This window comes from Siphateles boraxobius, unplaced genomic scaffold (genome assembly GCF_051911475.1).
Source record: "Siphateles boraxobius isolate OS27281-9 unplaced genomic scaffold, OSU_SipBor_1 13, whole genome shotgun sequence".
Classification (NCBI taxonomy): Eukaryota; Metazoa; Chordata; class Actinopteri; order Cypriniformes; family Leuciscidae; genus Siphateles; species Siphateles boraxobius.
This window is the reverse complement of record NW_027508733.1, coordinates 14,326,580-14,351,512: the sequence shown is the minus strand read 5'-3', so window position 1 is coordinate 14,351,512 and position 24,933 is coordinate 14,326,580. Positions and strand designations below refer to the sequence as shown.

Here is a 24,933-nt window from a genome sequence, read left to right as displayed (position 1 = left end):
TGGTTACAATACATCAACTCAATGTGTCTGTTTACATGCGCACTGTCAAAATTAGAGCCCGGCCGATATGGATTTTTGGGGGCCGATGCCGATACCGATATTAGGGAGTAAAAAAAGCCCGATACCGATATATCGGCCGATATTATTTATGTGTATATTATAATACAGTAGCAATATTATTTATGTGTATTATAGTACAATATACCAGTCAAAAGTTTGGACACTTTCCTATTGGTGTGTACAAACTTTTGATGGGTACTTTACACAGTAGCTATAAACAGAATAAATATATTTTATAAACACGTTTTGCAATGATCACTCAAATGTGGTAATCAAACACTTGTGTGACACAGATATGTAATGGAGGCAGGGGGAATGATAGAATGAGAATTATACAGCTGAGCTGTAACCCAACTAGTTTGCATTGCATGTTATATTATATTATATTATATTCTAAATACTGTTGCATAATCTTCACTAACGACGACTTTGTCTTTTAATTTAGTCATAACTTGTATCAATAAATATATAAAAAGTGTCACTGACAAAACCTTATTATCTTCTATTTTTACTCTTAATTCCTCTAATCTCTACCAGTGGAGGAAGAACTCAGATCTTTTTACTAAAGTAAAATGAATAATATCATAATGAAAACGTTTTTAATTACATATGTACAGTACTTTTATACTATTTTAAATAATTAGTAAGCAAAATGTACTAAACGTGAAACTAGGCTACTCTTAATGCAAAATGGCCCTATATAAAGTGTTATAATTATATACATTTTTGGAATATTGCTTGATGTTGTAACGTAGCGTTATCAGGCAGAATGAGCTTTAACACTGTGTCTACACCGGACGCGGCCGTTACTGCTCGCGTCAACAGCTGTTTACCCTAGACAAAGCAGAATCAGTTTACTGTCGGAGATCGCTCGCGCCACGCATTTTAATCAATGTTTCATCAACCAATTGCCTTAATAAATAAGAAGAAGGCCTAAATATAGCAGACAATATAATCAGGACTTCTCAGCTGCGCGCTTGCAATAGTCACAAGCTCACACAATACGTGACAGAGGCTTGTAGCAGAGAAATCAATTCTGTGAATTACACTGCGCAAATCACAAGTAGGCTACTACCCACCGGATGAAGAAGGGTTGGCTCTCAGTCTCCACAGGCTACATAAAATATTCATTTTATTTTATTTTATTTAATTTTTCGTGTTTGCATTTATGAGGAAAAAACAGTGTTACAGACGCGACAGTTCAGCACTACGGACGTGAGCGCTCTGAAAGCGGCACTAATGCTTTGAAACTTTCACATAGACATCAAACAGAAAGCACAAAACCTTTCGTTTCAAAGTGAATTTCGTTTTGTATTAATTGTATCTTAATTTTAATCAATGTTTCATCAGCCATTTGCCTGGATTTAATTTATAAGAAGTAAATTTAGCAGACGATAGATAATCTCGACACGGAGGCGCCTGCGGGTGAACTGGAGCTCGTCTCATGAACCGAAACTCAGCGTATAGACCTGAGAATTGAAATATATCTATATTGAAATGTCTACTTTTAAACAGAACAATTCAAAACGAAAGACAGACTGACTCATGTAATCGTATGAAATGTGCATTTCTCTCTGGCGCGCGCTCACTGAAGATCGCGAGTCAGCATCGTCAACTTCATCTTTGGCTGACACTGACTGAAAACACTTGTTTATTAATAAACAATTAAAATGTCTCCTTGCTATATTTGTTGTATTCATAATCATTATTTTTGCCAGTTCTTGTGACAGCTTTTAGGTGCTTTATTGGCAGCGCCATCCTTACATGAATCACCGTACCCGCATTTTTTTAAATATTCATTTATCGGCCATTATAAATGCCGATACCGATAGTTAGGAAAATGCCTAAAATCGGCCGATAATATCAGCCCGCCGATATATCGGTCGGGCTCTAGTCAAAATAAATACTACTAACTAAACTTTTCGAAGTGGGGTTGCCAGATTTAAAGTTTTATTCTACAACTTTTTGCTTATCACTCATCTACTTATCACCCAGCTCATTAACAATATCATCCCCTCATCAGGTCCCATCAGAGTATCAGTGGAAAGGCACAGCGACGAGAATACTTTTTGTGCGCAAAAACAAAACAAAAATAACGACTTTATTCCAACTATTAATTTCCTTCTCTGCGGGCCTCGAGTTGGGCCTCGAGTTCACTTGTGAATGGAATTCAGGGCCATATTGTTAATACCAGTAGTCAGCTGTACAAAATGATTGTGAACAAAAAATGTCCTTAATAAATACTGTCAAGACAAGGTTAGTTACACAACTCAGTCTAATGTACATGAATGGCAAATATGCTAATGACTAACCTCTGAACAAACTCAAGGATGCATGCTGCATCTTCCTGGTACTGCAAGCTGAAGTTATAGGAGGAGGGAAACAGCGCTGCCTGACCAGTCATGAAGTTAGGCTGTGATCCTTCACACAAACCTTGATCTTCCAAATTTAATATCCAGCACTGGTTGCTTAGAGATTGACCTGTAATTGAAAACAAAAATTAATAAATAAATAATATTAATAATTAAAATAACTATTGTGGGTTCCACTGTGGTTCGATGTAGTTGTCCATTCACAGTTCTACATAATTGTTAAAAGAATTCTGAATAGTATGTGACAAATGCTGTATATTCCAAACGTTCTGGGGTATACAATAGGGTAGAGGTCTTCAGTCCTGCTCCTGGAGGGCCACTGTCCTGCAGAGTTTAGTTCCAACCCTAATCAAACACACCTGAATCAGCTCATCAAGCTCTTCAGGATCGCTTGAATATACCAAAGGCAGGTGTGCTGAAGCAGGTTGGAACTAAACTCTGCAGGACAGTGGCCCTCCAGGAGCAGGATTGAAGACCTCTGCAAATAGGGTTTGGTAAAAATCAAACCAAAATGTAAAGTATTAGCCTATTTAATGAAAATCCTGACCTTGGCATCTGTCTTCTGTACTTGACAGATGTGAACGTGAAAACTTGTTACAAGAAACACAATGGATTAATCTCATAAAATAAATTTCTTTTTTTGTGAATTTCAATTTCTCACAACTGCGGCAATAATAGTCTCATGAACATGCATTCGAGCACAGAAGACCAACAGTCAGTGTCAGGATTTTCATTAAAAATGTAATTCAATTACGGTTTATTTTTCATCAAACCCTATCGTATACCCGCATAACACTTATGGCACATTGCATAGGATCATTCTGTGATACTTTAGCATCTTTTTTAAAATCTTGATGCTATCACTTTTCACTGTTATTATATGGATGAGCACAAGCATGACACTTTTTTGTATTCTCCTTTAGTGGTCAGAAAATAAAAAAAGTCATACGATATTGGAACAACACCCGCTACAAAAAATTCTTACTTAGTATTTGCTTACCGCACTGGCTTATTATTTTGCTTGTTTTAAGCATAAACTCATTCAAATTTGACTTATTCTTTCAACCAAAGAGGACAATTTTTACTTGTCTATTAAATGCTTCTTCGTGTAAGAATTTTAGATATCTGGACTGGACACAAGAAAAAAAACACTAAGAATTTTTTTTTTGCAGTGGGGTGGGTAAATAATGGGTTTAAATTTTAGGGTAAAACTACCCCTTTAATGTTTACATACCGAGAAATATAAGGCGTTGACTCTCTGGCAAATGTAGATTGCTGGACATCAGAGTTGCAAATTCCTGAAACAATTTTTAGAAAGGACAGCACAACCATGATCAACATAACCAAAACATTACAGATGAATGAGATTTGTTGAATAATCACTACTCTTCTGCTTGAATGATTAACACCGTTATCCTTCCTATCCTTCAATTTCTCTTTGAAGTGTGGGAGTAGTTGTAGGACCATGACAATCAGGAATACTACATTTGAAAACAGCATAGGAACATGGATTTTCATGTGCTGACAAAATGCTGACAACGATTCAAAAGCACGATCACAGAACCGACAGCATATTTGTTACCACATATATAGACCATAACTGTACACTAACGTTACTTAGAAGCACTTACGTTAGCAATGGACCGTCATCAGATTAACGTTACAAAGCCTGAAACGAAAAATATATATATCAAAAGCAGGTCATGCTATACCATGGTAAATGTTGCCTATTATGTGAAATATCGAAGTTAATGTTACTTGGTAAAGAGGTGGAACAGAGTGAATTGTTTGTGCGGCAGCAAACCGCGTTTGCAAAATCAAACCAAATTCGTGTACACAATGTAGAAATGCAAACGCAAAAAAAATATATTCGCTTACTGTATCACTCAGTTGAACAATTTTCCATCTTCTCAGACTCTAAACCCCACTTATCGTCACTGGCGCAAGTAAATTTACAGTAAAGGGTTACAGTGTATCTAATGAACTTGCAGTGTCCTAGATTGGCCATAGCCAGGCTGTAGCCTGGTCGGCCCTACATTAGCTCTAACACTTTCAATGCATAAATATAGCTGCAAGCAGTGATGACGGGCCAAAGCCCAGCCGCCGCCACCCCGGTGGCTTAAGGAAACCTGTGCACGGCGGGCAATTTGCATTTAAAGCGATGACATGTAAAAGAACTATGTCAAAATCCTTTAAATATGCCACATTTACTGCAGCAGCTGGTCTCACTCTGACTATAAACAACAGCGGCCACAGCCATGAGATCATTTAAATTTAGATGAATATGATGTCATATGATGTAGTGTAACAATGCCCAGTTCCAGGAATGCACTAATATTTTGTTGGTAGTACCAGTTTGCAACAATTATTAGTTAACACCAAGTTGTCAACACTTCGGAAAAAATAATTCGTCGTTACACTACATCCTTATGCATCGCTTCCTGCCAGGACTTTTACATGCTTTTCCCAAATCTGACGTCGACGTCAGGTTAGCAGTAGGATTGAGCCGTCAGGCAAGTGTTATTTAAATAAACTCCTGATGTACTTACAAACATTCCGATGCCTCGTTTTATGAGTACAGATTATATTTGTTCTATTGTAGTTATTGTTGTATTATACATATTTGTACTATTGATGTTTGGTACCATTCTGGGCATTATTAGTGGGGTAATTTACGAGATACAAATTTTGGATCAGTTAGGGCCTGTACTAAGCCATTCGACTGATATCTCTAAATAAGCTCTAATAATGTTCGACCAAGGGAAAAAAGGCTTCTGGGGGGGTGTTTGGCTTGAGGTCATGGTGCAAAGGACCCTAGGTTGATTTTACTCCGAATCCTCCCTTTAACATGACTGTTTTAAACAATATTATTTTGCTTCCCAACACAGCCCGGGTGTTTTGAGTTCAAATGTTTCTGCAGCTTTAAAGGTTTTAGTGCCTCCATTTGAAAAAAATTCTCCACATTTAACACACTGCGCCTTTGGCTTAAGGGGGTCGCACACCGGACGAGAAGCGCAGCGCCACGTCTTTAAAAATCGAACACATTATTTTCTATGAGTACACACACCGGCTACAGCTCAGGACGCTGTTCAAAATCCTGCTGTGCCACAGAGCGCCATTTACAAAAGTTACATTATACTTGTCTCAAATCGTTGTTAATGTATATACTGACTTCTCCCTGTGCTGCAAGATACATTTAGTTTTACATTAATTTACAGAAATCAGTGGCATGTATGAAAATTCAGAAAATTATCAGATTTTCAGGTGAGATTCTTAATTAATTTAGATAAAGCTCCAGTCAGTAACTTTTTTTGGGCTAAAAATTACCCAAAATAATTTTTTTGAGCAAGTACATAACTAGCCATCGTTCAAAACTATCTTCTTGTCTTCTTAGATTCAAAACGGTAAGCTTGTCATAATATTTTTACTGGTACTGGTGGATTTCCGCGGGAAATTCGAGCATGTCTTTGCATCATTACGTCACATCTGTACACATAAAGAAGGTGTCTCGGCTTGGCTAGTAGGCTATATTGCGTATGAGGATGTTGGAGGTGGAGAATTATAGCCTTTTCTCACAGCACTTGATATAATTAAACGTATTAATTTGATTGCAGATCCAGAAAGGTTCAAATGACAATCACCAGTGACAACTGGAGGTTCACCCGTTGTAAAATGCAAAAGACTTCGTCAGGACTTCGGAGTGACTACAGAAAAAAAAAGAGAATGCAACCGGGCCCATGCGAAAACAAGGATAAATATCAGAAGGGCATTAAATGTAGTTACGCAATGCTGATGTAATATTAACAGATATTAATATCAATATTTGAGATCCAAGTATAATTTGCAGGTTTGACGTGATGTGATAAACGATCGTTAGATTTAATCAGCGTGATTTAGTGCAATGCTTTTTTCCCCTTAGTTGGTCAGAACAAAAGTGAATGTTACTTACTTGTTCAGATCACATTTTCCGGTGAAAAATTCTTATGTTGCTCATACTTCCAAAAAGTAGAATCTATGATTCCGAATGCCAGTATCCACACCGGCGCGGCGACTGACAGCCGCACATTCTCCTCTAAACATTGGATTCATCCGTGCTGTGCCGTGTCAAGGCACAACCCACGTAATGTTGATAATTCTGCGAATAACAACAATTGCAGATTTGGAACAGAGATGGTGACAAAAAGGAAAAACTGCAGACTGCTGCTTTAATGTATGTCCTGAGGTAAAGTGTTCAGACTGCAGAATCAGCAACGATTGTATTTAATTGTAGCTACAGTACAATCATAACATAGTACAGACATTATCTTAATTTCATAATGTCCTTAAACATCACATCATTGCTGGCCATAAACTGAGAAAGTGCGAGTCTGGTGTGCGACCCACTTTTAGTCTCAGTACCTGCACTTATAAAACCAAATTGAATTTATTTCAGAAAACTATCCATATTGCAGTAATGTAATGTTACTGCATCTGATAGAACAAATGTTCAATCTGACATTGTGACGTGATTGTTGTTGCAATATTTAAAAACATAAATTAGCTTTTAGATAATGCATCTTGATTTGACTTGAGTGTTTTTGATCATTTCAATTCATAAGAACAACCAGATAATTAGAAAATAACAAGATTTGTCAATTAAAAAAATAAATAAAAATGAATTTGGGGGCAGTATACCACTGCCTACACGGCCCATCAGATGACGCTCCGAGGCCCACTAGAGGGCCGCGGCCCACCGGTTGAGAATGACTGATGTCAAGCAAGAAAGTTGTTCGGTCTGATGAGATCTATAACTGTGTGAAGTTTGGTTACTGTAAGTGAAAAGGGATGCATTATAGAGCCTTAAAATACAACCAAATAAAACGGTCAGCTGCAGAGCCCCCCACGGTCACTGTGACCCTACATAGGACAAGCAGTTTGGAAACTGGATGGATATCTGATTTAAAGAAAAATGCAATAATGGGGGAAAAAAAACTATTGGTAAATCTCTAAGATAAATGCATCAAGATAGTCGTTGTATAGCAGTTCTCTTCTTTCTACTATTATGTCAGGGTTCACTTTTATGTCCTTTCCCTTCACATTTCTCTCTTAGATTTTATTTTATTTTTTAATGATTTACTGAAAATTAAACCTTTCTTACTTAAATTTTAGACCTGATGGAAGAGAACGAGGAGAGTGAAGAACCGAGTGAAGCGGAGGAGAAACATGTCAAACCTGGAGAAAAATCTTCAAGTTGCTCACAGGGTGAAAGTATTTTTTTATTGAAAAGAAGAGCCAAAAAAACTTTTACCTGCCCTCAGTGTGGAATGAGTTTCCCATACAAACAAAGTTTTAAGCTTCACATGAAAATCCACACTGGAGAGAAGCCACACACATGTGATCAGTGTGGGAAGAGTTTCACACAAAAAGCAGGCCTTAAGGAACACATGAGAATCCACACAGGAGAGAAGCCATACACATGTGATCAGTGCGGGAAGAGTTTCAGAAAGGCAGACTCTTTTAAATTACATCTGCGTTATCATTCTGGAAAAAGACCGTTTATCTGTGATCAGTGTGGTAAACATTTTTTTAGGGGAGATGCCCTGAAGAACCACATGAAAGTTCACACGAAGGAGAAGCCTCATGTGTGTTCTTTGTGTGGAAAGAGTTTTAGTGAGCTGGCTGCTTTAAAAATACATCAGAAAAGACACAGTGGTGTGAAGAATTATATGTGCTTTGATTGTGGGAACACCTTTTTTGATGATGCTCAACTGAAAAGGCACCAGAGAATTCACACTGGAGAAAAACCTTACAATTGTTCATACTGTGACAAGAAATTCCGTCAGTCAGAACATCTGAAAACACACGAGAGGGTCCACACCGGAGAGAAGCCTTTCACATGTGATCAGTGTGGGAAGAGTTTCGCACGAAAAGGACACCTTAAGGGTCACATGAAAATCCACACCAGAAAGCCGTATCAATGCCCTCCGTGTGGGAAAAGTTTTGCTTCTTCGTCTTCTTTATGCAATCATACAAAAAACAAATGTCTAAAATCATAGTAAGCAGTTAATCTTCAGATCCAGCACTATTGTATAAATCTGCCTCAAACAATTGTTGCGAGAGTGGCAGATGACATAGTTGCAGTGCATGTTTAGAATAAACAAAGTTATCGTCCGTCGGTGTGGACACTAATATAATTATCATTATAGTCATCATTTTAAGTGTGAACAGGTCTTTATTTTTGTTGGATATGTTGTTTTGTAGAAAATTGTTTTTGATTGGGAACAAATATATATATAATTTTATAATTAAAATGTTTTAATTTTATTTATACATTTGAATGTGTATTTTAAAGCATCACAGAAAAATTGATCAATCCTTTGGTTGAGTTTAACCAATCAGGGCTGAGTGAGGGAGAACGTTCAATCAGTTTGCAGTCTTTTGTTGGTGAGACGTGATGACTCAAGTGAGGTTGTTGTTTTTTTTTTTTTTTGCAATGGTATGAGATTTTCACTATGATAATTGTCTTTGAAAATTTTATGATATGTAGAAGAGCACTTGCACTGGGGAAATGTTGATTTTGCCACATTTATTTGGGGTTGGTTGGGGGAATAATCACTGGAGTGCAGTGCAATACTGGAGTTTCACTGGTTTATCGCCTTTTTTGCAAAGTTTATGTTTGTTGAACATGAATGTCTATTTTTATAATGTAGTATATTATTCTGTATAAAATTAACAAAGTAATATTTTTCTATAAAGTCCTGGTGGTGTTATACCCTCTGTCCTCCATATATGTCTGGTTAGACCTTTTTAAGGACAACTTTGGGTTTGTTATACCATGTTCGGGCATTGATAGAATTATCTGTACTGTTAGAACCTGTAGAAATGACGTCAACAGATTATTCATCTGATTATAAGTAACGGTGTTTCTGTCTTCTTAACACATTTTATACAGCATTTGGAAATGTGGAGAACATGTCTTCAGTAACCTCTCTGTCAACTGATATGACTCCTGTTCTTCATTAAGCATGTTGGTTTCTTTATGGGGTTTACCTACGGTTTTGTATATATTTCAAGTAATCACTGATTAAATGTGTTGCTCATTTTATCATCAAATTTAATCGGCAGTCTGCTAAATCTACTTGTATCAAGAAAAGATGACTGAAAATGAAAACATTGTACTTTCATTTTAGACATAATGGAAGAGTGAAGAACTGAGTGAACCAGAGGAGAATCTTCATGTCAAAACTGGGGAAAAGAATCTTAGAGTTGCTCACAGACTGGAAATAGTTTTTATTAAAATAGTAAAAAAAAAAAAAAAAAAACCTGTTCACCTGCTCTCTGCTTGGAAACAGTTTAACGTACAATGAAAGTTAAACTTCATATTCCTTTCACATGTGATCATTGTGTGAGAAGACTTTCATACAAAATGGAAACCTAAATATACACATGAATTAGAGATTATTAATAATGAGATTATTGCAGGAATAATTTCATGCGTGCAAGTGCTTTTAATTTACATCTGGGAAAACAATTTAGCTGTGATCAGTGTGGTAAAAAAATGTCCTCAGATTCTCTAAAAAAAAAAACACCTGAAAGTTCATACAAAGGAGAAGCCTCACACGTGTTCTTTGTGTGGAAAGAGTTTTTTGTATTTTGTAGAAAGTTGTCAGTTCGAACTTTGTTCTTATTTTATTCTGCTCTTCTCCTGATAAAGTAATTATGAAACACCAACACATTCTGGCTGCACATCATCCTTGCATCTTCAAATAATATTCGTGCTCTATTGACCACTATTCACTTGGACACTGAATCTGAGCAGGTACAGTGTGTCTCAGCATGTCATGAATTGGTTCATGTTCTTTCTTTGCTTAAAACGTAAATTAACAGAAATAAAAAGCATAATACATCAAGTCACAAATAACTTTCAATTTCTGTTTACTGCCTTAGGAAATAACCTGTTAGTATTGAATTTAATAAGGGCAACAAACTGCCGAAACACAAACATTTAGCAGTAGATTTATTATATTTCATTGCACTTTATCACTGTCGTTGTGAATATTAAAGTGATCATATAATCCATCAGCATGTTTTTATTAAGATTATTTAATTTAATAAAGACAATCAGCTCAATTTAGTATGCAATTCCTACTGTAATTTTGGTTGTTTTGGTGTTGTTTGTCGGGGGAGGGAGGTGTTTCGTCTCGCAGTGATAACATAAGTGTTGCTGCAGACTTGTTGATACACAAAAGAAGAGCTACAAATTATTAAAGACTATTAACAAATATGATGTCATTATTAGTTATAAGTCATTATAAGTTTATCAATAATACTTTCATAATTATGACAACCAAGTATCAAATGATTTTGGGGGATTTTTAAATTTAATTTTATTGATTTTAATAATTTTTTTTAGTTTTCATGACTTAGATCGAATGAGATCATTGTTTTGATATGCAGTATAATGACACAATTAATTTTAAATAGTTTGTTCTAACACTCAGTTACTTTAAACTAAAATTGATTCTTTCTCCATCTCATAACATCCAGAAGCAACAGAAGGAGTGCTGCTGAGAGCAAAAAGCTCGTTTTAGCCTACAGTTCTCACAGTTAATTTCGTTTGATGTGTAATGTGAAAAATATCGTTTTGATGATTTCGCCTCGCCTTGATGACGTCACCGCTACCGCCATCATCACACAGCGTTGAGTCTTCTGATGTGAGGTAAGCTGCTCACCGTGCTTCGTATATTTATACTGCTATAAAAACACAGCTTGTTAAAGCAACATTTTTCAGGGTCTTTTCTGTTTTGTATATTCATCTGCTACAAAGCTATTTGTGAGTCTTTTCTGGCGTCTGCTGACTGACAAAAACATTTAGCATAGCAGGCAACGATGTGAGAAAACAATGTTAAATTCATTCAGATCTATACGATTATTGGGTGTTTTTGTATGTTCGTCTGTATGATTGTTTCGATGTCTAGATCAGTAATGGTATTTACTGATGTGTCACTTGATCAAAAGTCAAAGTATGATTAAGGGTAATTAACAGTAATCGATCTCGATTCATCTTTTGTTTGTGGGTTAACGTTAATCTATTTTGAACATTAATATCTATTTCTGACATGACGAGTCTTTTCAACGGCTCTTAATTTAAATCCATCACAAGAGGTACATAAATCTGAATATGTAGATACATGTGAATGAAGCTTGACATTGTAAATATTGCTTTGTTGTGCTTGTGCATTGTATTGAAAGAGCCGTTTCTGTCCCTAGGGAAAAACACAATGTTTATATAAAAAAAGAAATGACAGTATGCAATGAGTTGTAAATTAAACTATATTTAGGTTCACGTGTATGGAGGACCAGCTCTACCATATTTAAAAATAAATACAGAAATAAATAAATGCTCAATAAATAAATAAGCATACAATTAATTGCCCCAAAAAATACAATAAACAAATAAATGTAGGTAGAAATTAAATTATACAGTGAGACATAAATGTATATATCTCTTTTAATTAGCTTCTTTATTTATTCATCTTTGTAATAATTACCTTATTTATTTATTGTTCGTTATAATCTTCAACTTTATTTATTAATTACTTATTTTTTTAAGTATTTATTTATGTGCATGTTATAATATTTTTGTCTGTTTTATTCTTCCTTTGTATTTTTTTACCCTATTTATTTCTTCAATGCTATTTATTTCTGCCTGTCGTTTTTACATTTCTGTATGCATTTCTGCCTCATTATGTAAATGAGGAGGGGCTGTGTCTTAAGGGGTCAACTTCTGCCCATTGGTTGGTTAGCATTTTACTGCATTGGTCGAATCTACATGCCACCGGCCACAGTCACAACAAAGATGGCTACCTACGATGAAGTTGTCAGTGAGCTGAGGCATTTAGCAACTGTTTTTGAAAACAATGCTAACGTTATAAGTATTGACTTTATTATTTTTCGTTTGGATGCTCTGACAGAACGTGTGTTTCAGTTAGCGGCACACATGGACACAGATGTCGACAATGTAGTTTTTCAGAATCTGGAGGAAGCGGCCCATCTTCTTAACTCGGTCGCCAACGTTAATCACACACCTGGGATAGCTGGTCGCCCTGCTTATTTGCTCCCTTTGGACGCCGTGGAATGGTGCAATGGCACCAACAGGCAAACCCGCATGTAAAAGTCCTTCCACGGCGTCCACAGGCAGCATATAAGCAGATATGCTTATCCGGTTCCTCCAGATTCTGAAAAACTACATTGTCGACATCTGTGTCCATGTGTGCCGCTAACTGAAACACACGTTGTATGGAATTTATTATAACTGTGGAAAATTAAATAATATCCCTGATAAGACTTAAAGGCAGGTTAGGCAATTTGTTTCTAAAACACTTTTTGCCAAATTTGTTTAAACTGTTTTTATATACCAATACATATCTAAAATGTAAGTACTCTGAAAAGGCGTTTATAAAAATAGAGTGTCTGTAGTCCTCCCAGGGCTGCAATAAACACAGCTCATTATTCCATTCGGACTGAATGCAATGATTGACTGGGTGACTGTCACTCTCCCTCGCTGCTATGGCTACCAGCACTGCTGCAACAGGAGCTGCCCACATGCGCGCACTCGGTTGACTCGCTCATTTCGGAAGAGGAGAGGCGCGTACCGACCAACAGTGCATTCATCGGGAAAGTTCTAACATGCAAAACACCGTATATGTTCTGAATCTTACACGAAATTCACTTTCGTCACAGTTAGCTAGCTAGCTCGTTACCGAATCAAACTCAATATATTTTACACTTTACCAGTATCGATATGCTAGCTTGATAGTGAGTACTAACAGCCATGTTGGTTGTTTATATTCATAATGATAAAGTTAGGTATTTTATTACCTGTGATTCTGACATGATGTCACTCCATTGCACTGCGCTCCTCTCCGCTCCGCACTGGTAAACGCGTCCTCCAGCTGAGCGGTTGGCATTGTGCGTTCAAGTGTTTTGGGGGCGTGGCTTTGGAATGAGCTCAGAAGGAAAGGGGTGGGAGTTTCTCTGTTGGATACTTTCAAAATCCAGCAGTTTTCTGCTAGTTTCTCAAACTTACCTACCCCGCCTTTAATAAGAGGGATTTCATTCATCACAATGAACAGAGCTGCTCAAAAGCCTCTTCATTTCAAAAATAGATACTACAGTTAATAGATTGACCCACAGGAAGAAAAGTAGAGATGTAAAATATGTAAATTTGTTTTAAAGGGATTGGTCACCCACAAATGAAAATTACCCCATGATTTACACCCTCAAGCCATCCTAAGTGTATATGACATTCTTCAGACGCAAGTCGACTTACGCCAAAAGAGTAACTTGATGATGTAGGGCACAGGAGTTGCGTTAGCGTGACACCTCTCGTGGTTCAAACAAACAGGGCTGTGCAACAAACTCAAGCTCCTCTGACATTTCTCTTTAAAAATTCTCATTTTAGACTTCTAATTCGTGAATGGTGTTTTGTTTTGCTCTATCCTCTGCACTCCCACGTTCGTCAATGTGTCAGGTCAAGTGTCACTCTTTCTCCGTAATTCGATGCGTACGGCTGTCTGGCCGTTATTTTAGTCGATGAAGTTTTAAATATGGATATTTTTCTTACACGAACGCATCGCTTCGCTTTAAAAGGCCTTTATTAACCCCCCAGAGCCGTGTGGATTACTTTTATAATGGATGGATGCACTTTTATGGACTTCATAACAGAAATTGTCCATTCACTGCCAGTATAAAGCTTGGAAGAGCCAGGACATTATTTTTGAGATGTCACAGAGATGTCATATTCACCTAGGATGGCTTGAGGGTGAGTAGCCTAAATTGTGGGGTAATTTTCATTTTTGGGTGAACTATCCCTTTAAAACAAATTAAATAGCCTACCTTAATGTAAAATCATTTAATAATGTTTTAAATCAAATTCACATTGTTTTTTTTACAACTACAGTCATTGCATACAGTCAACAAATAGATAATTAACTTATTTCTGTTTTTTTCTTGGCGCAGAAACATCTCTTTCAATAAAATGAAAGTGCAGAACAAAGCAATATTTTAATGTTTCCAATGTCAAGCTTCCTTCTACATTTATCTACAGACTCAGATTCATGTACCTCTTGTGATGGATTTAAATTAGCGGCTGAAAAGCCTCTTCATATCAGAAAAAGATTATAATGTTAAAAAAATAGATTGACCCACAGACAATTATAGATATGTAAAATATGTGAATTTGTTTTAAAACAAATTAAATAAATGTAAATTTTGATACTTGGATAGATAAACACTAACATGCTTTAAATATGTGAATTTTTGAAAGCATTAATTTGATAACTGATTTATTTTTGCTTTTTGATCAGCTCCTCCTACAACAGTAATTCACCTTTAGTGAAGTTTCTTCCACAGTAGTTTACCAGTAAATGCTGGAATATTCCTAATCAGTCTTTAGTGAAGAAGATAAAGTTTCCGAAAGAACATTGAAAACATGAATGATCCAGAACGCTGCATAATAAAGCAGGAAGATACTGAAGAACTAAGAGCTGATCCAGAACCCTGCAGAATAAAGCAGGAATATACTGAAGAACTAAGAGCTGATCCAGAACCCTGCAGAATAAAGCAGGAAGACAATGAAGAACAAAGAGCTGACCTAGAACCCTGCAGAATAAAGCTGGAAGATACTGAAGAACAAAGAGGTTGGTGTTTATTCTTGATTCTTCAATAAGGTTATAAAACTTAAATTTCCGCTGAAACAGGAAGACAGGGTGGGACATATCGTGCAGCTCCACCCCCTGACACTAACGTGAAACCAGACTTAATTCGCCCCAATGGAAAGCAAATGTACACTGTCTGAATCGTCCCCTATCCCCTATATAGTGCACTATGTACCATTCACCATATAAAAAAATAGAAATTGTGTGAAGAAATGACCGATTTCAGCCGCAGCTTCAGTGTCTATTTAGTGTAGGGGGCGGGACGCTTTCTATTCTAGAGAGCATTTGGTTGGACAAGAAATCAGATGAGAAACTGAAGTGCAGATTGATGTCATCAAAATCGTTTATCCACATTGGCGGAAGTGAGGGACTGTAAGTTTTGAATGCTTCTATCTAAATCAATCAATTAATCAATCAAACTTTATTTATAAAGCACTTTAAAACAACCGAAGTGGATCAAAGTAGCGTGTAGAAAAATAAATAAAATACATAATCAAATACATTTATATAACCTCCTACGACCTGGCGTCTACATACGTTGACATCACATTTTTGGTTGTGTACACCATAATAATTGATTCTGTGTAACTGGAACCTGTTGTACACAAACGTGGACACGTACAGTACACTGCCATCTGGTGATGTCAGAAGAGAAAAACACTTTACATAGAAATTTCAAGATGGCGGAGAACACATCTGAAAAGTCTGGCAGCCACACCAGACCAAAACGTCCACAAGGTAAAAAATCTAATAACATTTCATTGTTGATTCTTAAGTCATGCATAATAGTGTTGTATGATTAATAAGGCATGCAAATTTGACAAATGTTTGTAACAGTAAAAATTTACTATGCCTTTAAACTTGAAGTCCACATATGTGGACAATGGGACTTAGCTTCGTTGAAAATCTAAATATGTTAGCAAAAAATGTTACTGTGAAAACATAGTTTGGGAAGAATTTGTTAGAAAACATCAATTCACAATAGTTTACAACAGTATAAATTGGCATTGCATGTGTGATAAATAACTTTACATTGATTTTTATTTTATTTTTCTCATATCATTTCCAGAGCGTATTCCTATGTGAAAGGCACTGGAATTAGTACTGGAGTCAATTGCTGGGGACAACTCAGTAGAGGACTTCTGTGACAATGATGACCCCGTAGAGGATTTTGATTACCATCCTCCACAACAGGAGCCAAGCAGCAGCGAGGAGGATAGTAGTGGGGATGAAGACCCCACTCCACAGTCCACTGAGGCCAGCCGGGGGTAAACGCCTCTGTGATGCAACTTATGGTTATTGTTCAGACCGTAGCAATGCCATTTTGCGCACTCCCAGCCGTCGGACTCAGCGGGTTGAATCGAATGGCTCAAACGAAGACTCTGAAGAGCCAACACCAGGGCCAAGCTTTCAAGGAGACCCCAAGCAAGGACGAGGAGTGCGCTGGAGGGCTGCTCAGTTGACCCCAAACCTAGCCCAGTTTGAGCCTGAGGAGGAAAATGAGCAGGACAGAGAAGGCTGGACCACACTGGACTATGTAAACCAGTACATTGATGAAGATTTAATGAAAGTGATTGTATACTGCTCCAATGCTACAGCACTAGCTAGGAGTGGGTATCCACTCAGCACATCAGTTGACGAGATGTATAATTTCATTGGTGCCTCAATTTTGATGTCCGGTGTCCTGTACCCACAGATCACGACGTACTGGTCCAGCACGTTAAGATTTCCAGCCATCACAGAAATATTTACACTCAAAAGATTTTACAAACTGAGGCAATCAATAAAGGTGGTCATTGATGATTCCAGAATGCCTGAAGGAATGTGACAAATTCTGGAAGGTGAGGCCTTTTCTTGACTGCATTCTGAAAGGCTGCAGGTCTCAGACAAGACCTGAGAGCATTTCTATTGATGAGCAAATTATACCATTTACAGGAGCCTGTCCTTGTCGACAATATTTGACAATGAAGCCCAATCCAGTTGGCATGAAAAACTTTCTTTGTACTTCAGCGGAAGGCATCATGCTCGACTTTGAATTATACCAGGGTGCAGATGCACTGATTGCACAGGTCCAGGAACCAGGTGAATTGGGTTTGGGAGGTTTGGTCATTGATCGTCTGTCTGAAACTCTCCATCCTGGTACAAAAGTGTACTGCGATCGGTTCTTTACATCAATCAAAGCCGTGAATCGAAATATGGAGAAGCAGGTTTACCTGACTGGTACAGTTATGAAGAATTGGGTTTCCGAAGTAGTGCAGAAGCTACCAAGTGACAAAAAAAATGTAAAAGAATGGAAGAGGTACATCAGCACAAGTTACCACTGAAGATAGGAAAATTTGTGTTGTTAAGTGGTATGACAACAAGCCGATATTGACGCTGTCTGTTGTCCATAATACACAGCATGAAGACACATGCCAGCGATAGAACCAAAAACAAAAACAATATGTGTCTATCAGACGACCAAGTATTGTTTGTGAATACAACAAGATGGGTGGGGTTGACCTCACAGACCGGCTGATCAGCTACTATAGAATAAGTGTCCGTATCAAGAAGTGGATGCTTCGGATGCTCATGCACTTCACAGATGTTGCTTTAGCCAACAGCTGGCTAATGCACCTTCAAGACTACACAGTACACGGCACACGAAGAAAGGGCATCATGCAAGGAAGTGGCTAAGACATTCTTGGCCCAGCATAACAATGCACAGGAAGACAGTGCAGATCTCTCAGAACAGGAAGACAACACAGACCATTCAGAGCCAGAGAAAAAGTGCCCTGTGAAGGAAGTGCCCCATATCTCAGTCCGCAAAAGGGCTAATAAACATCTTCCAGAAGTTGTCAACCTGAAGAATGCAGCGCGACAGGCTGTTCTTGGAAAACTCGAGTCCGATGTGTAACATGCAAGGTGTTCTTGTGCTTGCAAGCTGCACGCAACTGTTACACAGTCTTTCACAGCGGTTCAGTGCAATCAACTGTTCCCACAAACAAAAAGGACATTCCTAGTTTGGAGAAGTTGAAGTTTTGGAATGTTTCAAAAAAAGCAAAAAAGAAATGGCAAATTGTCAAGGTTTTTTGGACATAATAGCTTGTTTCTTATAAATTTAGTTTTTCCATATCCATGTTCAGAAATTGAAACCGATATATATGCAACAGTAACAACGAAAAATGTTCGAGCACAGTGCTCAGGCTGTAAATAAAAGAGATTTGCACTTAGTTACACAATGGTGTCTTGATTGTTTTATACAGATCGAGTGTTCACATATATGGACAAATTCATGTTCAAAGATAATATCTGGTTATTATATTTATTGGTTCCTCCTAACCCCAAATAGCTAGAAGAAGTCTAAAATGCAAGCCAAACAAAAGCTCGGGTCTTAGGAGGTAGCATATAATACAAATAAAACAAATCAAGAGACATAAATGCAAATTTCTGTTATTGTTTTGGAGCACACTAGCTTAGAGATAAACTTAAGGTTAACATATTAGCTAACACATCTTTTATACAAGTGGATCTAAAAGTAGTTATATACAGATTAGGTATAGAACTTGAATAAAGTAAATAAATGTAAATAGTTTAGTTTATTTTGGTCAACTTCAAAAGAAAAAAGAAAAGTAAAACAACTTACAAGCAAACATAGAAACGAAAATTAAATTACAGTGTAAACAATATTTTTAAAAGAAAAGTTGCTTGACCGAAAAGGGGTCGGCTGAAGCTTATGCCAATCTTTTTTACATTTAATTTATTTTACACACAACACCAAAACACCAAAGTAATCTTGCGTACATAAAGAATGACTAAAAGGAAAATAAGCTAAATTCATTCAGCTTTGTATAATGTAATTAAAAAAAAAAGAATACTAATAAAGCTTAAAGCTACCTATGGATTTACATGTTTTCAGTTCATCATTGAGACTATTCCACAGTTTAACCCCATGAACAAACAGACATCTCTGTTTGACGTTGGTTCTGATCTGTGGTTTACTGAACATTAGTGTTCCTCTGAGCTCATAAGAAGTACATTTCATCTGATACAGGTTTTGGACACAGTCTGGAAATGTATTATTTATTATTTTAAACATTATTTTGGCTATTTTAAATTCTGCAAAGTCATTAAATTTAAACAATTTATTTTATATTTATTATAATAAAAATAAACTATAATTTATTATATATTTATTTTATATTATATATCTTTACAAGTTATTTAATAATAACACTGCACAGTCTTCACTGTATAAATTAAAAATAGATTAATATTAAAGTTAGAAAAGTTTTTTGATTAACATTAAAAACAGACAGCAGCGGGAATATTAGGCTGCGCTCTGATACTGTTACACATGCGTTGTCTTTCTCGACTGTATACGTTCGCTTAAGGAATAACAGACTATGTTTACTAGGATACTCACCAAGACAGGCATTTTGACATAATTTTGTGCGAAATTGTCTGTTCAAGTGTAAGAAGATATGAACGAAATTAATTCACTATTTGCATGCTTTTTAGGCGCTTTGAATGTGTACACAAACTGCGAGTAACAAATTGAGCTCTCTTTTGCGTCTTCTTGCGCTTGAATGTTTACATTGGCAAGGCTTAATATTGTGCAAATGATAAGCTTTCACAACGTTGCAGCACTGGCCCGATCGGGACTGTAATTACATTTGCATGTTCATAAATAAAAATAATAACCTCACGGCCGATATGGCAAACTTGATTTGCATTGGAGGGGGTGGGACACCTGTCTATATTAGCTCACTCTGATTAGATGAAAAGTATACGTCTTGGCCATTGACACATTGCGTCTAAAAATGCGTGGAAAGCGCGGCAACCACAGTCCTTCACATATAGTGTCTATAAATGCTTGAGCTTAAAGGGATAGTTCACTTTGAAATTAATTTTTGGTATGTTTTAGCTTACCTCAAGGGCATCCAAGATGTAGGTGTCTTTGTTTCCGCAGTAGTTTCAATTTTGATATTTTTAGGTCAAACCGTTCTTGTCTGTCAGTCATATAATGCAGGTCTATGGTCACCACCTCAAAGAGCATGCACAGAGAAGTCCAAATTAAACATGATTTAATTACTTGTACATGTAAGTACACATTGATGGCTTAAGACACGAAACGAGCGGTTTGTGTGAGAAAACTAACAGTATTTATATCATTTTTAGCTCTTGTAACCACAGCCACGTCCAAGTGATCTGAGGGCTCGGGCGCTTCGGTCTGCCTAATTTCTATATGGATTAGGTAATCAAACTATTTATTTCTAATTGTTTCGTTTAAAAGTAGACATATTTTGAACATATATAGAACTATTTCTCATGTCTGTGACGCAAGTATCCTCTACGCTGAGTTTTGGTTTATATGTGACGCGCTCCAGTTCTTGTAGTCGAAGGCTGCTACACACAGCCTACGATGAAGCTACGGCGTGTGTACGACTCAGGCCCAATCCCATTTCTATCCCTTACCTCTACACTGTCGTGATTCTCTTTTGGTTCAAGGGGTAGAGGTAGGGGGAAGGGCCAGATAGCCCTACAAACAAAGATTTGTCGGGACCCACCTTCAAACTAAGGGGTATGAGAAACATCGGCTACAGCAGCAACCACTATGGCCCTATGATTTCCACGATGCGGAAAAAAAAGACGGAGTCTTGGAATCCAGTCATAAAAACTGAATTTATTGTATAACATGGAGTTTCTCGAATGTTTGATGAATTAATAAAAAGCAGGCCACTATACTTAAATCAAATCGCGATATAGACTAGTATGTGTGAATATTAAATCGCAAAAAGACTATTTAAATATGAGTCCTGCATGGTCTGTGTGAATGAATGGTGCAGACACGTGGTTTCATTTAACACACACACACACACACACACACACACACACACACACACACACACACACACACACAATGAAGCACTCGTGACGGAAAATGTGACAGAAGTATATTAGAATATAGTAGAATTTAGCTACGTCTCAATGTAATAATACTAAAATTAACGATAATAACTTTTGTCACGTAGTTCGTTGTTATGGGAATGAGGCTGCGGTACCTGGCGAACATTTAATACTTTAATAATCATAAAAATAAACAAAGAACAAAACGAAGGTAAAGGCTTTGGACAGACGAGCCCAGAGTGTTGAAGTTTGGCCAAATGTACAGTGCCACGTTTGGTAAAAACCAAACACAGCATATCAGCACAGACACCTTATGGTAACTATCAAGCACTGTGGAGGAGGGGTGAGGATTTGGGCTTGTTTTGCAGCCACAGGATCTGGGCGCCTTGCAGTCATTGCAGTCACAGTCATCGACCATGAACTTCTCTCTATACCAAAGTATTCTAGAGTCAAATGTCAGGTCATCTGTCCGATAGCTAAAGCTTGGCCCGTAATTGGGTCATGCAACAAAACATTGATCCCAATCACACCAGCAAATCTACAAGTCCAAGTCCAGACCTAAACCTGTTTGATATGTTGTAGCAGGACCTTCAGAGAGCTGTGCATAAACATGCCCAGAAAACTCAATGAACTGAAGCAATGTTGGAAAGAATAATGGGCCAAAATTCCTCCAAAATGATGTGAGATTCTGAAATAGAAAATTATTACTTAAAGTTGTTGCTGTTAAAAGTGGTTCTACAAGCTATTAAATCATAGGGTGTAATTTGTTTGTCACACGGCTTCTCCATTTTGGAGAATTTATATATATATATATATATATATATATATATATATATATATATAAAGTTAAATAAATAATGACACAGTGGCATATATTGTGTTGTTGTTCATCTGAGGTTGTATTTTAATAACTTTAAGATCTGCTGAAGACCAGAAGATGTTTTATGCCCTGACATGTAAAACCATAGAATTCAAAAGGAGGTACTTTCTTTTTTACATGACTGTATATACTTGGACAATAATTAATTTATTAATTTATTTTTGTTCATTTTAAACCAAGAACTCTGTACTGTTGCTTTCAAACAGATAATATCTAGGCAACTTTCCATGAACTGGGCACAAAATGGAGCCTAAAACTTTTCTTTGACTTTTTTTAACAAATGAAAGGTGGTTTGGTTGAAACATTTGGATATCAGACTAAATATTACCTGTTTCAGTTTTATATTGTAAGTTTTACATATTGTAATCATTGGCGTTCTTATAATTAGGGGCCATCACAGATGGTGCATAGGCATCTATTGTAATTGTTACATTCTTGTTAGGGACGTTGGCGTTATTATTATCATTCTTCTGTTTCCGTCTATGACTAGTCTATGGCTGCCATAGAACCACTTGCGAGAAAGTTAATTAAATGTGGCACACAGATAGAAAATAGTCTCAACTGTCACCATAGCAAATTTGGAGTTTCTAACTAAATCCCTCTAGCACCATCAACTGTCCAAAATTGCACTCAAGTTTGTGCTAAAAACTTTTGAACCGTAAGGGCTACACACGTAATTATTTTTGTCTATGGTTCCTTGCCTCTAGATAATTCGATTGCATTGTCATTTTAGAATTTTCTTAAAAAAACTGCTTTTTCGAACTCCATGTCGATAAAAACTATGGAATTCAAGTCAATTCGTCAAACAGTTTTCTAATAACGCGCAACAAATTCAACAAAGTACCTGCTAAAATGAAAATGAGGCTATATCTCCGCAACACTTTACCGTATTCTGGCCAAACTTGGTGTCTGTTATGACGACCATAACCTGAGGGTACCAGCTCAGTTTTGGCACAGTGCCACCTAAGTGGTCTGGAGATATAATAAAATTGCTCTTTTTTTCCTATAACTTCTGAACACTTTGGCAAAAAAATCACAAAACTGGTCTTGTTAGATTTGTTGCATCATGCTGAGTGGAACGATACTCAACTTTTCTAAATCGCAAAATTTGGGCGTCAGCCATATTGATTTTTGTCGTAAAATGCAGACTGTGCTGGCATAAGTTACTGATTTTGTGTCGACAGACTAAACAGTTTTTATATACCGCAAAAAGTAAGTAATAAAGTAATAAACCAATAAATCAAATTACTAGTGGTTGTATTCATAATTCATCCTAAAATCATCTTAAACTGTCTTTAATTGCTCGTTGTTGCAGTTGGTCTGATGCTCCCAGCCATGTTGGCACGATTAATCGTGTTCTTTGAGCTTGGCCCCGATAATTGCTGCTTGCAGCTATATTTGCATGCACCGAAGGTGCGGAGGCACCTATTGTATCTGTTCTGGTTCCTATTATTATTATTTTTCTTCCGTTTCTTCTTCTTCTTCCGACTGGGCGTCTATGGCAGCCCATAGAACTGCTTGCGGGAAAGTTAAGAAATTTGGTAGATGGTAGATGACAGTCTGAACTGTCACCATAGCAAATTTGGAGTCTCTAAACCAATCCCACTAGCGCCACCAACTGTCCAAAATGTCATCATGTTTATGCTAATAACTTTCGAACCATAAGGGCTAGAAATAAAATTATTTTTCCACTGAAACCTTAGCTCAATACGATTCGATTGCACCACTTGACGTCATTTTCCGTCATGAAATTCTGTCCGCCATTTTGAATTCTCCGATAAAGATACTTTTTCTAACTCTTCCTAGGCCGATGCTCCGTTTTACACAAAAATTGGTCCAGATCATCTCCAGACCATGCCAACAAAAAGTTATGGAATTCATGTTGATTCGTAAGATTCATGTTCAGACATTAGGCTGTATCTCCACAACGCTTTATCTTATTCAGACCAATCCTGGTACATGTCATCACAAGCATGAGCTGAGGACACATGTAGCGTTTCGGCGCAGCGCCGCCTACTGCTTTGGAGATATGAAAGATTTATTTTTTTGCTTATAACTTCTGAACGGTTTGTCCAAAATTTTTTTTGCTGTATTTTCTGAACGCATCAACAGATCGTTACGAGACTCAGTATGGGTCATCAGTACGATGCCCTAAAGAAGCCTGAGAAGTTTTGAACCAGCGCCACCTAGTGGTAAAATACAATTTTCAAATTTGTATAACTCTGGGTGTGGTTGACTGATTTTCACGGAATCCATCTCCTTGGGTTCCTGAATCCTTGCCGAGTCCAACGATACCACCCATGCTAGGTTTCACCTTACAGTTTGTGTAGATTTGTGATTTAGCGCTTAAAAAAATATTTGCCAATATATTCGAAACCGTTAGACCGATTGAGACGAAACCACTGTCAGAAGTTCGGAAGCTTAGGTCGTTGGTCATATGATAATGCCCAAATGTCAAAATACTAATAATAAGTGGCATAAAAATGCAAACAAAGTCAGGTCATTTATTATGTTTAAACATATAAATGTCTATAACTCCAAAACAAAATGAGATATTTTCACCAAATTTGACACACATGTGTATGGGCTCACTCTGAGGACACATGAAAAAAAAATGGTGGGATTGTGCCACTTGTTGGTGCTATAATAGAACAAAATGTGAAATTGCCATTGAATTCAATACAGTTTTGTGATTAAAATGCTATACTTAAATGCATTGGTGTAAATTACGAAACTCAGTATGTTCCATCAGCAACATGCCCTGAAGGTACTCAAAAGATTTTTAAACAATGTCACCTTTTGGTTAAAAGTTATAATTAACTTCCAAAAATGCTAATAACTTTTGAATAAATTTGCCTATTGTAATGACATAGTCTTAATAGATTCCTTGGGTTATGCCGAAAAAATAGATACCCATTTTGCCATAATCAGCCAAACTTCATGTCCACCATGTTTGTTTTCTTTTAAAACCCTTCTTTTTCAAACTTCTAAACCAATCGTCCGATTTTCACCAAAATCGAATCGTATCATCTCC

General features: G+C 36.9%; 1 protein-coding gene across 3 annotated transcripts in view; it reads left to right on the top strand.

Annotated features, from left to right (window-relative positions):
- Positions 1-24,933, top strand: part of LOC143735399 (uncharacterized) — a 49,998-nt gene that overhangs the window by 20,604 nt on the left and 4,461 nt on the right. Inside the window, exons 1-3 of one of the 3 annotated variants that reach the window (XM_077225508.1) lie at positions 11,104-11,130; positions 14,085-14,235; positions 14,780-15,112. In XM_077225508.1, the coding sequence (XP_077081623.1) occupies positions 14,905-15,112 (208 nt within the window). In that variant the 5' untranslated portion in view covers positions 11,104-11,130; positions 14,085-14,235; positions 14,780-14,904. Of the gene's footprint in view, positions 1-7,580; positions 8,360-11,017; positions 11,131-14,084; positions 14,236-14,779; positions 15,113-24,933 lie in introns of those variants that run through there. The other 2 variants (XM_077225507.1, XM_077225509.1) reach the window with 2 other exon arrangements.